Below are 16568 nucleotides of genomic sequence, written 5' to 3' on the forward strand. Positions count from 1 at the left end.
AATTAAATATATGTCTTCATGATGCCATTTCTTGCAGTTTCTTTCCTCCACACACTTTGTGGGCTGTGTTCATGTAAGACTGAGCCTCAACATGTACAGATATGCAATTACATTTCAGCCATATCCTGATAATGATTGATGACTGGTGACATGATCACATCAATATGATCTTGGATCAAATACATCATGCCAGCATTGTCATTGTGCCATAGCAGGATTGATTACAGTTAATGACTTTTCTTTGTCCGGTACATAGACTATAAACTGATTCTGTCTTTTCATCATAGCAATGTAAATAAAGTGTACCTTTGCCTGCAGACGTCCTCCAATGGTTGACCTCATGTGGTAGACAGAAACTACAACATCACCTTGAACGCTTACACCCAGAGGGAAAACTACCTTCCCCTCTTGAACCCTGTGCTCTCTGGGTATACAGAGATAACATAAGCAGAAGGGAGAAACATGGAGAGTTTAAAGGCAGAGAAGATTAAATGAGACAGCAAATGAAGAGATGAGTTGCAGAGAAAAGGGAGTAGAAAATAAGGAGGAAAAAAGCATGTGTTTATAACTCTGACTATATTTTACACTGCATAAAATCTGCTTCCTATTTGAGGATTACACATTTCAAATACAGCTGTGTAATTCCAATACAGAAGAGCTGCATTGTGATGCTTTTACTCATTTTTAATAGCTATCTGTGATGTCACATAATCCGTTAATTTAGTTGTTATGAAAATGTTTGTCACTTTGTCTCAGCCATGTGATTTACATGGCTGAGACAAAATAACAAACATTTTCAGCTTTGAGCATCAGTGTCCAGCCCTACCTCATCCTCTCATACTCCTGTGAAGTGGTGAAGATCTTGGTCTCTCCGATGAGGACGTCGCAGAAGGGCCGACAGCCGCTACGCTGCTTGTTGAAGAAGGGAACCGGACTCATAGTGAGGGCCTTGATCATCAAGGGCTTGGAGTGGGGTAGACTGGGCTTCTCTGATACCATGCTACACACATAGCCTATGTACCTGCACAAGGACAAGGAATGATTATCATACTTGCCATAGTTTCTTTTCTTTTTTTTGGTTATACTGTACATTAGTTTATTATTGAACTCTCCACAGTATCAGTCGCTATAAAAGTGAAACTCACTGTTAAGCAGAGGATGATTAATTTAAAGAGTGTGAGTACTTCAAGTCCAGAATTATGTTAAGTGCAGCCATTTCCATAGCTCTGACTCAACTTGCACTCATGACTTGTCTCATGATAAAAAATCTTGCATGAGAATGTAGTTAGGGTGCTACTAGCTGGCAAAGGATGTGCCGGCTCTGCTGCCAAAGATACATTCTTAGGCTGTGGTGACTGGGCTGTTGGCTACACTGTTTGGATACTTTTAATTTTTTTTGTACTTTTCTTTAGTAGCCTGTCACCAATAACAGCAAATGGTCTGAAAAGATGCTATACAGAAGACAAATGTATTGCATTCTAAAAAGGGAGACAGGAGGACAGAGATTGGATGATGGTGAAACCTACTCTTAAGGTGAATGTGTCCAACTTCATCAAATCAATGTATCTTTCAAGGCCAATACACATCTAGTCTCAATAACAAGTAAAAAGTAAAACAGAATAAGAAAAAAAGCTGTAAACACTTACAGTCAGTTTATTAGATACAGCAGATATGTTTCACTGCAACATCTTTCATTCTTACACTTACCACACACACATAAACCATTGACTAGTAACATTGACCATGACCATGACCATTCTTATTTTGTGGGTCTCTTCATCTTTCCTATCAACCATACATTCTACTTTATTCTCAACTCACTGACAACTCACTTAACTAGAGAGTAGAAAATGTGATTTACCAGCAGAGGAAACAGGAAAGAGGAAGGTGTGTAAGAGGTGCTAATAAGTGGTTTGAAGTGAAATTGAAAAAGTTTAAGTGTTGAATGCCTTTGCATCTACAATGTGAGTTTCGGGTTCTTCCTGTCTTTCTCTCTCACTTCCCTTCTTCTCTTTCACATACCCACATGCATTAACATATGTTGAAGGATGCAAACCTGTGATGTGAGGGCCAGAGGCCAGAACCTGGTCTCTTGGCGCTGAGCAGCTGCATAGCAGGAACTGGGTTGTTGAAGAGGTGGCAGAAGCAGAACATGGCACAAACCAAAACACCCGAAGGAGCACGACCATCCTAAAGGTACACAACAAGGCAGACACTTATTTTCTTTCTATATTTACACACATGTTGGTCCTGTCTCCCATTCACTACAGCAATGCAAAAAGTGTGAAGCTATCAAATATAGTGAGTCAAACTTTCTGAATGCTTACTGTAACACCACACTGTAACTGCAACTCTGCAAAAGTTATCAAAAGCTACCTAAGCTTTTGATAACTTTGATAAGTTTATACAATATAAAACTTAAAAGGCATTCTGGATATCTCATAAGCATAAATAAGCAACTAATAAATGTAAATAGTCTTAGTGTACTGTTTACTGTAACTATTCACCCTTATAAATATACTCTGAGTTCATTTAAGGTTAAAAGGAGACAACATTCTTGTGATCTGAAGCAGAGAAAACACAGTTTTTAGAAAGGAACCGTTTGGTGGAGATTATGCAAGATGGAGCAGTTTGCCAAGCCACAGCCAAACCACAGGGACTTGGCAATAACACGCTTCACTAGATGCCAGTATACAGTATTGCTGTCACTGAATTAGAACAGATGGTAAGGCGGGTTTCTCTGAATTGCACTAGTGTTTGTATTGCAAAACATTTGCATTGGAAAGCGTTTTAGCTGTGCTTAAAATATGTACATCACTGACATCATTATACAAGCATATGCTTTATTTTAGGTGTACTAAAAGTGCAAATGTTTGCTGAGGAAACTTTACAGAGTTTTCCAAACTTATCTCTGTCAGGCAAAGTATCTGTATTTTGGATGGGAGGAGACTGTTTTATCTACTTTTTAACTGTAAACTTGTCACAGTTAAACTGAAGTTGAAATTCAACACCCAAGAATACAATGCTCCTCTCTTCTACTTTATCAGGGGAATTCACTTCTTTCATCTTTTCAATACAAAAGCCAACTGCTAAGCAACAACAGACGTGGAGAAACTGACAGGACTGATAGAAACTAGAAACAATAAGAGCAGTTAGGCTAGCTCCATGTTGTGTTTTACAGCATTTGGAAACAGGGAAGACTCCAGCATCCAGGTCTGGCAACCCTAAGAGGAAGAGTAAAGAAATAGGAAAGGGGCCAGAAGTGAATCCAGGTCTTTCTGATACGGTAGTCTTTTTTTGACTTTTGTTTATGGTGCGACTATTTTTTTAAACTGTCAAAATATAATATCCCTATTTCATACAATCAAAACCTGTTTTTCAGAACAGGTTAGTAACAGGTAGCAGGTACAAGGTAACAGGTAGTTAAAATACTTCATTTGATGCAAAAGTCAAGCTGAAAATTTGATTTGAGGGATAAGAATATATTTCAGTTAGTCCTCCAGTTATAGCAGCATAGCTGAGAGCTTGGATCATGAGATAATAAAAACATGTCCCTACTCATCAATAGTGCCTGTCCATGTAATTGCATTTTATGATTAACTTGGGGAAACACGGCAACGTTCGATGACATCTGTATAAAAGTGAGGATAATTTATTAGTGGCCTATAAGATCAAATTATTTGCAAAAACTTGGCAGCACTTGTATCGACCAGAATCCAGACAATCAATGACAACTAAGTGAAGGATGGTTGTAAATATGATGAGGATATGGGAGTGTCGTCTTACCGAGCAGGTGATGACACACACATTCTTGGGATTCTGTTTGAGCCAATTGTGCATGTTCTTGCACACAGCAAACAGGTTGTGGAGGCCGGGAGCCTGGCGAGAGGGCCAGTTACACTCTGAAACCTGAAAAAGAGTTGGTGCAGGAAATAACAGAAGGAAAAAGAATGAGGGAAAAGCAGGGAGAGACAGAGAAACAAATATAGCCAGAGAGAAAGGTCAGAAAAGAGGCAGAGAGGAAAAGAAAAATACAGGAAAAGAGGAAGAGTTGAAAAACCAAACAAAAAAGAAATTAAAGTAAGAGGGGAGGAAAAAGGAGAGGTGGAAGTTAGCAACAGCACTGCAGCAGCAGCAGCAGCAGAGCAACACAACACACCAGTTGCCATGATGACTCATCTGCTAGAGATACACCAACTTCCCGAAGCAGACAGGGGGCCATCTTGGCCATGTTAACTCCTCAGCTTGACTTCTCAGCTTCCTTGAATGTATTTGCCGGAGGATGGCAGTCTTTTATACAGATCCCACTTGTGCCTTCACTTGAATCCAAATCCAGCTGTGCAAAAGAGCTGAATGGCATGAGCCAAGAACTCAAGCTGAGGACAATTATAATAACCATAAAAACTGAATAAGCATTCAACAGCATTCAAATTCAATCTTTGGATGAGGCTGCTACATTTATTAGTAAAATGTATGTTTTATTTCTTTAGTTTATTTCAAGCCACATTTTGACACAAGGGCTTATTGCTGTGATGTATGTACAAGATATACTGTATGTTGTATATAGCAAAAAATTACATTTATTATGTAAAAATATTCAAATGTATGACTTTAAGGTGCAACAGTACAGCAACGGTTTAAAAACACTGTTATTAAAATCAGCTCCGATTTACACTCCCTGAATTTTTTATTGCACACAATAGAGCGCCAAAATTCCAAGCTGCCAGTTCATCCACAACAAAAGTGAAGAGGAAAAAGTTTTTTTGAGCTGGGGATGATGTTCAGTGTTTGTTTGAAGCATTAATTTAGTAATATATGGGATTATTTGGCTAAACATCAGAGTAGGAGCTGTGTTACATTCAGTCTTAGATGGTGATTAAGTTATTCAAACTTTTTTTATATATATATTTTAAAAAATACTCTCTGTAATGTGAAGGGTTTGCTAATCCCACTGCTGATCCCACTGAGAAACAACATTCAAGAGTTATGAGTCAAAACACTATATGTAACTGTAGGTAAAGGTAAACAAGCAGTCAGTAAAGACAGTTGATACTGAAGATCAGACACAGACATTAAATCTGCATCGACAGATTTTTTTTGGCCCTTTGGGGGCAGCAGAAATAGGCTGTGAACACAACACTGACATTATCACCTTTCAAGCTGACATGGCAACCTTCTGAGCAGACAGTTACTTATCTACAAATCCATCAGATACAGAGCTACAATAGAATACATTTGGAGTCATGTTACTGTCCATTTGGTGAATGTAAGGCCACTATTCACTCTCCTTTTAGCAACAACAGACCTCTTTCACATATAAAAAAAAGTCATTGGAGCCAGCCATTGTTAATATAAATTTGTGATTATAGACACTTTAAAGAATGTTAGATTTCTCTCAGGAGTTGGTAGACTGAGCCAGGCAGTTAACAAAAAGAGTCACTGGACACATGCCACAGCTTAATAAGCTTATAGCATATCAGGGCTCTGATGTTGATGTGAGTTTGTTTTGCTGTCTTTTTGTCCTTGAATGGACAAAAAACTACTTATTGTAACTTTAATTACAAAGGACGGGTGAGCAATCCTAGCTGTTTGAGGAAATCTAATTAAGGGCTTCACTCTGGATGCTTTATGAGCCAAATATCATGACAGTCCCTAATTGAATAGACAGGCCACAAATAGTCAGTTAACAGTAAATAAGCCCTCGTATCTCTCTAGTGTTGTAATAATCAAGGGAGTGACAATGGTATTGCAACCACTAACAAGTAGGTACAAACTAGTAAATCTATAATGGTTTCATGATTCAGTATAACGCTCACCCTGTTGGAGAATTTGGCGCCGCGGTAGTTGCGCTGTGATAAGTTGAAGACAGTGTAGTGGTCGGCATGGCGGCTATCAAGGAACGATCGGATGTCCTCTACGTGGTTCTGGTAGCCAATCTGCACTGACTCTGCTGGGTATGTCATCACTGAAAAAAATAAAAACCCATAATTCAGCTGCTGGATGAGATGTTGGGAACACTTCCATGCACTGCCGCTATAGATGTTCACATGCACGATGTATATTAACAGGCTTACACTCTTTATCCTTTTCTCTACTATTATTCTGCAAAAAATGAACTGACATTTGAAATAAGGATAGTAGGTCCACATTCAAGCATGACTATCTGCGGTTGCATACAATGCGTGATGGGATAGAAGCCCTCAGGTGACAAATGTTCAGCTGACTATGTCCTCTAAAGGGCAGACTGCTGCTTCACATTCATGAGCATGAAAGCTGTGTGTGCATGAGCTGGAAGCAATGTGAGAATGAGAGAGGAGGACAGAGGGAACGCTGAGGGTGCAGGTGTCTGTTACTGTGTTTATGTGTGTCCATTTTATTACAGTCAGTTACATATTAGAATAATATATCACCTCCTATTTTATTATACTATGCAAATACTACGCACTTTCCAACATCTACAAAGCTTACTTCAAATTACGACTACAAGTTTACCACAATGGGATTTTTATTTTAATGATGTGTTCTTACCCAGATTTAATTCTTCTGGTGGTATTGTTACACAGAGTCGCATGAGCTACAACTGCATTTATTTACCTATAATCCGTGATGTGATGTAGGCAATGTCCAGCTCCCCTTTAGTGTACCTGTAACAAAGAAAGAAACCGTTTTTTCTTTTCATGCAATTCTCATAGCACTTAGCAAAGGAAGAGCAATAGAAAAAGACTGCAGCCAACGCCATGACCTACACCATCAGCATTATTACAAGTGGTGAGGATGTGAGGGAAACCACTGAAATTTGGACAGTATTTGAAATTTAGCAAACTCACCCTGCAAGACAGAGTATCATATACAGCAGACATGTATGTTGACTGTTTTCAGACATTTAAAGCATGTGGTCGATGGGATCAAATGATGCCTTTTCCTTGAAAAATATCAAATCAGTAAAAGAGGATTAATATGTGAATGCCCAGGATCCAAAAGGTTGATCTACCTTTTGCTATAATTGGACTCAACAGGCTTCACAGAAGAAGCTTCCATGTGTCTGGCTGTGGGAAAGTTGTCTAGGCTGAACTGCCAGGGATCAAAGGAATACCATATGTGTATTCTTCATTTGAGCAGCATTGCCTTTCATTATCATATTTAGCTATTCCATATGGAGATTTATTTTAAATTTGGTTAGCAGCTGAGGCACACACGCATGCAAGCAGTTCACTACTTCTGCATCATGAAATTGATGTCAAACAATGCTGATAAAACATTACGAAACAGGTGCAGGTTGAGGAGGAATAGGATCAGTTTTATTCAACCACTCTTTCATAAAAATTATGTTGTTTCTTATCATTGAGGAGTTGATTTTCGGTAACTTGAAAAAATGTTTTCTATCCAGAAGAAACAAACGGTTTGTCACAGACTGTAGTTTAATATATTTTGTACTGCAGTACTGCAATCCTCATGCAAAACTCATTAGCAGGCTAATGTGTATCAAACTGAGTCGACTTGTTGCCGACTGTGAAAATCCCCAGAGCCAGGCTGATCTGGGCCAGTCATCTCTGTGTGGTCATGGAGGAGTGCCATATGGCCCTGATCAATCTAGACCTGGTTATGTAATGTAGTGCTACTCAACTAGCCTGCTGCGGCCTGAGAGCAGGGCCTCTTGGGGTTTTCTTTACATTTACTGTATGTACAATTTTGGGGGATCTTGTGCCTCCTCTTACCAGGGTTTCTGTAGAGTTCACCAAAGTACATTTATGACTTTTTAAGACCTTTTTTTAAATACCAAATAAAATGCAATTTAACACCTATTTCACTGGCATACCATCAATAATAATGGAAAACCAGAAGAGACTTTAAAGCCTACAATAATTTAGATTAAAATAATTGATATTTATATCACATTTATGTCAGTACTGTCAATAATAATTGCAAGATAATTGAGTTAACATGACTGAAACACTAGAAAAAAATGATTTATTTCATAAGGAAGTATCACTTGCAATTTATATATGCATTGACACACAAAAAAAGGCATAACTAATGTTACTGTCTACTACAGGAAAGAAAAAAGATTGAAGGCCTTTGTAAACAAAATGTAAGACTTTTTAAGGGGAGTTATTCCCAAATAACTATTTATACTTAATTTATACTGTTTTATAGTATTTCAGTGCTGTGTGGAGTATCCTGGAAGCAAACAACCCTGCTTAAATCCATCAGAGTGAAAGGTGGGAGGAGACTGCTGTCGTGTCTGTAAGCCCTCCATAATGAAGTACTTAGACCACAGTTCTATTTTGATCCAATTCTGTGTTTATCCCCGAGTGAAATGCAGACTGAAGGTTCAAAACAGTGACAAAAAGGGTGTTTATAAGACAAATCAAGTAACTACACTCTTTTAAAACCTACCAAACACATGTTTTTCCTTGACTTAAATGTGATGTTGCTAGAGTGCAAATTGTTTATTGCCTTGCAGGAAAATTATGAATGCTTGAAGAACATAAAGTCTGCTTTTATGTCTAACTTTTCATAACGTCAAGAGGTGATATTTCTACAGGATATTGGTAATGTGTAGTACTAAATCTCTGGCTTTACCTGCTTCTCTCCTGAAATAGCCTGTACACAATTAGAGAACAGAAGCAGGTCAGGGGTCAGATTTAAATGGTCATGGCCAATAGACATTGAGTGTGCAAACAAGCTTTTCTAGATCTCATGAGGACAAAGTGGCTACCAATTAAAGAGCACTGCTAGGGATACTGCTACATAAACTGAAATGAGGAGAAGGAGAACCAGAAAAAAGGCCATATCTGACATGATATCTTTTCTTCATTTTTTTGGATATTTGCCAGTAAATGTTCACCTTTAACATGATTGATATACAGTGGTATTTCGACTAAATGTTAATTGTAGAATTTAATAATAGCCTTGTTGTCTATTGGATGTCTCTCTTAGTTTTATTCCAATTTATATCTAATTTTAAAGCCTAATATGCAAACAAGTGAGCAGTGATCCTCTTGTGATGTTTCTTGTACTTACATTTTTATTCTTTGTTCCACTTCATCATTTAATGGAAGATTCCTAAATTGTGGCTTACTTAGTCAATCTCTATTAATGTGTATAAATGATTTACTACAAATTATGTTACTTGAAAAGTCATCAGATATTTTGGCTCAAGTTTGAATCACATTTTCTGGATCAATATTTCATTCATTAATAAAGTATACAGATGATTAAAAAAAACTAAAAACAAACATATGCTTGAATGTAGAACACTCAGCACTACAACCTGACATACCATTTGATTGAGCAAAGTAATGAAAAACAAAACTGTGTGTGTGTGTGTGTGTGTGTGTGTTTGTGTGTGTGTGTGTGTGTGTGTGTGTGTGTGTGTGTGTGTGTGTGTGTGTGTGTGTGTGTGTGTGTGTGTGTGTGTGTGTGTGTGTGTGTGTGTGTGTCAGCAAACATTTTGACATAATTAAACCTTTTCCTATGTTGCTGTTTGGATAAATCTGTGTTAATTGACTACGCAGAAGAAATTACAGAAAGTGAATGAGTGTAAACTGCAAGAGATCATTTGTATGATGTATGTTTCTAGTTTACCGCTAACCAAGCTAATTATGTTATACTAGCTGCTTGAGGCTCATGTATACAACTAATGTTACTGTTTACTCAATGCTATGGGGACTTAATGTTGACCTTTACTACAGTAGTACTCTGTAATAACTTTTGTGAATCCAGTTTTCTTGTTACTGTACTTACTGGTTTTTACAACACCTTTGGTACACTCTTGTCCATGGTATCTTGCCTTTTTTCGGATTCATAATCACTATCATTGAATTTGTTGTCCAATACTGTTTTCACAGTTTTCACTGTTGCCTCCAGCAAAAAGCCTCAAAGGCCAACAGCTGTCCTTAATCTTACTGGAAATGTGTTTGTTTCTCTGCATAACTGTGCGCCTACACACAGTGACGGCAGAGGAGTGACAACAAAAACACATACACACTTGCAGATACTCACATGCAGCACCAGCACCACAGCCCCTAATGATTAGGTTTCCAACCAGGAAGTAAAGATCAGTAGCATGGAAACAATTTTAGGCCAGATTACATTAGTCCAGGGGTGCTCTTACTGAGTCTCTTGTGACTACACACGCACACAGTCAAACAAACACAGTGTAAGTGGGTTAGATCCCAATGGATAACCCATTTGGGTTTTATACTTTCCCTCCTTTTTGCTCCTCCCCAAAATTCTCGATTTTACAGCCTTTTCTCTTTTTAGCAAATAGTTTTACAGCATGTCTGCTTCATTATGGACAGTTTAAAGTTGAGGCTGACAACCAATAGGTGGGAACAGAAGGCCATTCACCATATACAGTAATGTTTGCACTTTAGCCCTCAGACCCAGTGGCCTGACATAGCTTCTTTCACTCTCACACAACATGCTGCCAAAACTAAACACACTCACTAGATGTTTCTAAATGATTCATTTCATCACAATTCTCTCAAATTGTTTAGTCTTAATCTTCCTAATTCAAGAGGAAATTACTTCATGTTGAAAAAGAGAGGAAATGTCAAGAAAAAAGGAGAGAGACAGAGAGATGTCAGCAGAGTTTAGTGTAAATGAGATGGGTACAAATGAGAAAACGAAAATGAAAATAAGTGAGAGCGGGTGGGTGAAAACCAATAAAAGGGAGAAAGACAAGGCGGAAAGGAGAAAGAGATTAATGTGTGTCTGTCGGGGGGAGTGGAGGGGAGGCTGGTGTGGGGTGGGGCGGGGGGTGGGGGGGGGGGCTGGGTGCAAACCAAGGACACTGTGCCTTTCAAAAAACAAGATCAGCCATCCAGACTCCACTGCCATTGTGTTTCTCACAGACAGAGGAAAGCACACTGTTGAGCGCCGTTACTGGATTGGTTTCTCTGCAACATTTCTCTTCAGCCAGGTAAACAAACAAGCAGGCCGATTTAAATAATGCACCAACAACCCTTTGCTTTTAATACAGATGGAGCCAGAGCAAAGAGGAACCAATCGAGTGCAGTTGGGTGTCAAAAGAGGGCCTGGTTTAACAACTGTGCTTGCAGGGGTTTTGCCTTATATTGAGCATGTTCAAGGGAATTTCAGCTGTAGTGCTCCAATGGTTACAGTCAATAAAAAGGAATTGGTATAAGTGCCCCGCAGAAACTCTTCTAACCTAGAAATGCCCCCTCCCGCAAAAGTCCCCTTCTATAAAAAAGCAGAACATAATGCAATCTAGAGAAATTTCTGCCAGTGGGGTAAACAAAAATGACAACGATAACACATGATAAGATAATAAATGATATTATATGTTGAATCTAGCATAAAAAACAGGCCACTCCGAAACACTAGCTGACCTTCAAACTTAAAAATATCTACTGGGATATTGTTACATGATTTACAAAAAAACTCCTTATTTATCGTAAAGAGGCCGTTCTGGTTTTTACACAGGTTTACCTCCTTAACATAGATATCCAACATCATAATGACAAAAAGGAACAGAAGATCACAAAAAGCATGACGTGTCTCCTTTAACAGATGCCTGGGATCAGATGTGTGGGATGTGATTATGACAACCATGCAAACCATTTTTGCTGTGTGAAGGAGACCAGGCCACCTCTCAAGAATGCATCATTATACTGTGTAAGCGTCAGTGTCCAGCAGTTATTTCTTACAGTGCATACCTTTCATAAATGATTGGCTTTGTCTCCAAGTTTTGTCCTCTTTGAGCAACACAGGTGAAACACAGATGGCCATTGAGCATAAAAAGACACTCATCTACTGTATATATTTCTAACATCATGCCTAGAGCTGTTCTATAGATGAACTATACTAGATAGTCAGTGGTATAGCTCACGTCATAAGATGCTTATTTATTTATGTGGATAGTAAACTAGAAAGTGCATCCGTTTTATTGGGAAATCACTCAAGGAGTTGTCACTTGCATTCCTTTACTGTATAAAGCTATTAAATGTTATGCATGTAACAAAAGACTAAAGTCTCAAATTATCCAGATAGCAGCAGGATAGTTAGTGCTGACACAACAGATCAAAGAAACCATAGTATACTAAACTGTGGCACATTTGTGTACCTCTGCTCATCTACCTGTCCTTTCTGAGGTTTTCAGCTTGTTGCTATGGCAGCGTGCCTCCCACCGCCCCTTTATCCTTACCACCCACCCACACATATACAGTACACACAAACACACACCACCACATACAGGGCCCTAATGAAATGAATCCTTCTGTATCAGCAGTGCACTGGCCATTTGGCACAATGAGCTGCCATGAATAATTCAGCCAGGAGAGGAGCGCTGGATGGCGAAGAGAAGAGAAGAGAAGAGAAGAGAAGAGAAGAGAAGAGAAGAGAAGAGAAGAGAAGAGAAGAGAAGAGAAGAGAAGAGAAGAGAAGAGAAGAGAAGAGAAGAGGAAAGGTGGAGCCAAGATGAGAAGTGAGCGCAGCTGAAAACACCAGGGAACGGCAGGACATGAGAGTGGGAGTTTGCCAAGATGTGTGCAGCAGAGGAGGGGAGACACAAGAGAGGAATAATCACGATCAAACTTGCTGAGTCAATAGTGAGAGGAGCTGTGTGTGTGTGTGTGTGTGTGTGTTTTTGTGTTTGTGTTCTGACAATACAGAGGCCCCTTTGTGCTGCCCTGTGCAGATGCCTGTGCACAAACACACTGGGAGGACCGAGCCGTGCCAGACTCTGCTACCTCCCTCCATCCACACTGCTCTGTTTCCCTTCTATAACTACCAGGGCCTTACTTTATATAATGATCAAAAGCTAAAACAGCAATTATTATTATTATTTTTGTACTATATTAGCTGTATCTATGCAAGTTTGTGGACAGCATGCATCATCACTGCATTCAAATGAGTAACAGATCTTCAAAATTTGAGCGAAATAGCCACACTATGCAACCACCAGGTCTGTGAAAAGTGAAATGATTCGTACTTTCTTGTTTCACATTGCAGGTATGTTGCATTAATTTATAAACTGACCCACATTCTTAAGTGTTCTTACACAGGAATTATTCTTATCAACAGAAAATATAATTTATGCAAATACCTAGAAACCAGGCAAAGCGGTGGCACTATCAGACCTGCACACCTACACTTCTGTTACACAATGTTTATTATTGTTCTGCTTGTGGGGCAGTGTTGGCAATATATTAAACATGAAGAACGTTGATACTTGTTGATATGCACAGGCATAATTACCGTAACACAATTCAAAACTGCAAAGTTGCTGGTGAGATCAGAAATAGATGGATGAGGAGATTTTGCTACTGATTGTGCCACCAGAAGGCAAAAAAGGGATGCTGAGGCTAAAAAAAAAAGAAAAAAAGAAACTGCTATGTAGGTCAACTAAGTTCCACACTGGCTGTTTCTAGCAACTTGTAGAATAATCCTGTTAAATTAGACAATTAATAACAACTTTTTGGCTCTTTTTTATGACCCCATCTCATTATTCCCAAACAAAAACTCCAGAAGAAAAATGGATCCGTTTTTGCATGCTACTGTATAATGGCACCATTTTACATTTTCAAGTGTTTTGTGATCTCACATGTTTACAATTTAACCTGAAGTTTCTTCTGGAGTGAAACAAATCCAATATTTGTAATCTTTCTCCAGTAACATACAAACTGCTCCTTCTTTTGTTTTGCTGGACTATTGTAAGTCCCCTTCCCTTAGCCAATAGCAGGTTGGGACAGTGCACAGAGAATACAGCTTCTAGCAAAGACGAGAAGAATGGTGTCTGCCTGGTGTTTGTATAGATGCTACTGTACAACCTGGAACAGGTTTGGAAAGGTTTGTGTGAAAATGCAGGATTTAAATGTGGGGACATCATCTTTCAGTCACATAACAAAGGTGCCTACATCACTGATAGGGCTTAAAATGACCAATTTATGGCATGTTTTACAAACCACTGTCATTTAAGCCAGATGAGCAATATGTACGGTTCGTATTATGAAAATATGCAACAAACATGTCGTTTATATTGAGAGCTATGCAGTTGCTATGTACAGTATGTATTAAGACAGTGGTGACTTACGTGGCAACTTGATGCATGACCTTGGTGGAGGTGTCTTTCAGCGTATCCTTCAGGTTGTCTTTGAAGTTGCTGAAGAACTTCCCGGCTCCTCCCTTCACCATATCCAACAGTCCTCCGCCATAGTTGGCCTCCATATCTGGAGACAAGGGACCTTTAGCCAAAAGAGAAACCAGAGGGAAACAAAACAGACATGGATTCCAAATGAGACAGGTTTCATTTCAATGATGAATATGTGAGTCACAGCATAACAGACCTGGTAAACACGTGTTATCAAACTTGCTGAGTCAACAGAGGAGCTGTGTGTGTGTGTGTGTGTGTGTGTGTGTGTGTGTGTGTGTGTGTGTGTGTGTGTGTGTGTGTGTGTGTGTGTACCCTAAACGTAAGCAAGTGCTGGAATACACACAATGTGTCATATCTGAGCCAGCACCTCTCTGGTGACCTGAGATTATCTCTCTATTTATTTCTCTCCCCTCTCCTTACATCCACACATAGCAAGCAAAGTCGCATCACTTACTACAGTATGTAACTTGACAGTGCTGACATTTAACATGATGAAGCAGAAAATCTAAGGATTTTCAGCATTTTCAGCTAGTGTTCCTCTAAGAACCTGAATTCATCCCAAAAGATCAATAATCAATCATTTTGTGCTCTCACCATTCCAAAGCAGTGGTTACACCTTGTGGATAGAGTCCTACCACCAGACTAGTGCCCAAAATGTACTGACAATAATATGTTTTTTTTGTAAACAACTTTTGGCTCAGGTGGCATCTGTGTCTGGTTATTTTCAAATGTAATTAATTAAAACTATGTGATGTGAGTTTGTGTGTATTCATGTATGATATACAATGCTAAATGGGAAAAGAAAAGGAGACACAAAGCTGATAGTAAAAAGATTGGGGATAGATTACGTGAAAACCCCATTGATCCAGGTGGAGGCTTATAATTATGAGAACATTATGATCTTGTATTGCCCCTGATCATGTCTAAACATGTACTTCTGCTCTAGATTTATTACTGTTTGAACTGTCAAATTAAGATGGGAAAGAAGCTGTAAGTGTGCCAGCCACATTCCCCTGGACAATACTGGGAAAAGGTTACACTGAGCATGATATTGTGCTGAGGCAGATGTTATTACATTATGATAAGATACTACAGTGTAATTAGGTGGTGGTTGGCTGCAATGGCATAACTGCCACTAAAAATGTAACCTTTGTGGAATGGCTAATTATTTTATTGTAACTGTTTCTGCGCTGCCTCATTGTGTGGAGGCATTAGTTATTCCTATGTGACAACATTTTTCTGTGTCCACACCAAATGTATCTCTTTCTCTTTGATGAACAAAATAACTACAATGATGATGTCTTAAAGATGTGGGTCTCAGGTCTGTGCCCATGCAGATTTTAAACATCATTTTAGTCATTAGAAATTACTACGATTGGAGACTGTATCATACTTTTCAAACATTTCAACTCTCCCTTGGTATTATTATCTCACATGCAGTGCTGACAGAAAGCGTTGTTTTTCTTCTTTTCCAAGATAAAATTTGCAGTGCTATGGCAGCATATGGTCAAGGCTGACTTTAACAGCAGACTTTGTCACTTACACTCAAATACATTACAAATGCTAACTTGTCTTATAATGTTTTAAATCTGTCCCTTGATTTTAGGCTGCCAACTCACACCTGGCCGACAACAGACGAAAACTAGCCTTTGGGCTAATTCTGGCATATTTACAGTTATGTGTATTAATATGCACTGTCCCAGACAAATAAACACATAAAAATAAAAACACTGTCTCTGAGATAATCTGTGTGGAGACACAGATGTTTCCTGACTAATAGAGAATCTCTTTTACTCTATCTCTTTTTTCTTTCTCCCTTTACTCCTATACATGAATTTTCTCTCTTCCCCTGTCTTGCTCAGTCCATCCTGTCCACCATATTTGTTATATGTTAGATAATTCTTCACTAAATTCCAAAATTAGACCTTTCATTTTTGAATGCACAGGCTTGTAATGTGTGTGTGACAGGGATTTATTTTTCTGAGGATAATAATAAAACTCCTTGGCCTATACTACAGGTTTTCAAAATGGGAGGCAGGCCTCCTTAAGGGTGCTTAAAGCAGTTTCAGCGAAGGCTCAGTGACTGAAAGTGAAACAAATATTACACCGTAATTATGTCAGTTATCAAAAGAAGATCAAATAGAATAGCTTAAATGGGTGTGATTTGGTTGAAGAGATAGTTCAGAGATACAGTAGTTTAAGGGAATTTTATTGTATTTCCCACTTTCCCAGAGTCAGAAACAAATAAATGCCTACAGACAGTTTTTTGGTGCAGTGTGAAGTATGTGAAACAGCAATATCAAGCTATCTTGGCTCAATTGTTGAGCCAAAGGCGGGAGCTGCAGCAGTGAGAGGATGCCTTTTTCCAAGCTTCATCTGAGGAGAGGCCCACAGTCTCAGATTTAAAAAAAAACCCTGACCTATACCAATAAAGATTACCATTGTTCTA

General features: G+C 38.8%; 2 protein-coding genes across 6 annotated transcripts in view; both read right to left on the minus strand.

Moving 5' to 3' along the window:
• The window catches only part of ak4 (adenylate kinase 4), a 439278-nt gene that overhangs the window by 403279 nt on the left and 19431 nt on the right, over positions 1–16568 (minus strand). The gene's annotated exons all lie outside the window — the stretch shown is intronic.
• Positions 1–16568, minus strand: part of dnajc6 (DnaJ (Hsp40) homolog, subfamily C, member 6) — a 42727-nt gene that overhangs the window by 14201 nt on the left and 11958 nt on the right. For 4 of the 5 annotated variants that reach the window (XM_062423933.1, XM_062423932.1, XM_062423930.1 and 1 more), the window contains 7 exons: positions 14060–14210; positions 6595–6644; positions 5817–5965; positions 3787–3909; positions 2057–2190; positions 827–1021; positions 307–424 (listed from right to left, as the gene is read on the minus strand). In XM_062423933.1, coding sequence (XP_062279917.1) covers positions 307–424; positions 827–1021; positions 2057–2190; positions 3787–3909; positions 5817–5965; positions 6595–6644; positions 14060–14210 — 920 coding nt within the window. The remainder of the gene's footprint in view (positions 1–306; positions 425–826; positions 1022–2056; positions 2191–3786; positions 3910–5816; positions 5966–6594; positions 6645–14059; positions 14211–16568) is intronic. The other variant, XM_062423931.1, reaches the window with a different exon arrangement.

This window comes from Scomber scombrus, chromosome 8, assembly GCF_963691925.1.
Source record: "Scomber scombrus chromosome 8, fScoSco1.1, whole genome shotgun sequence".
Classification (NCBI taxonomy): Eukaryota; Metazoa; Chordata; class Actinopteri; order Scombriformes; family Scombridae; genus Scomber; species Scomber scombrus.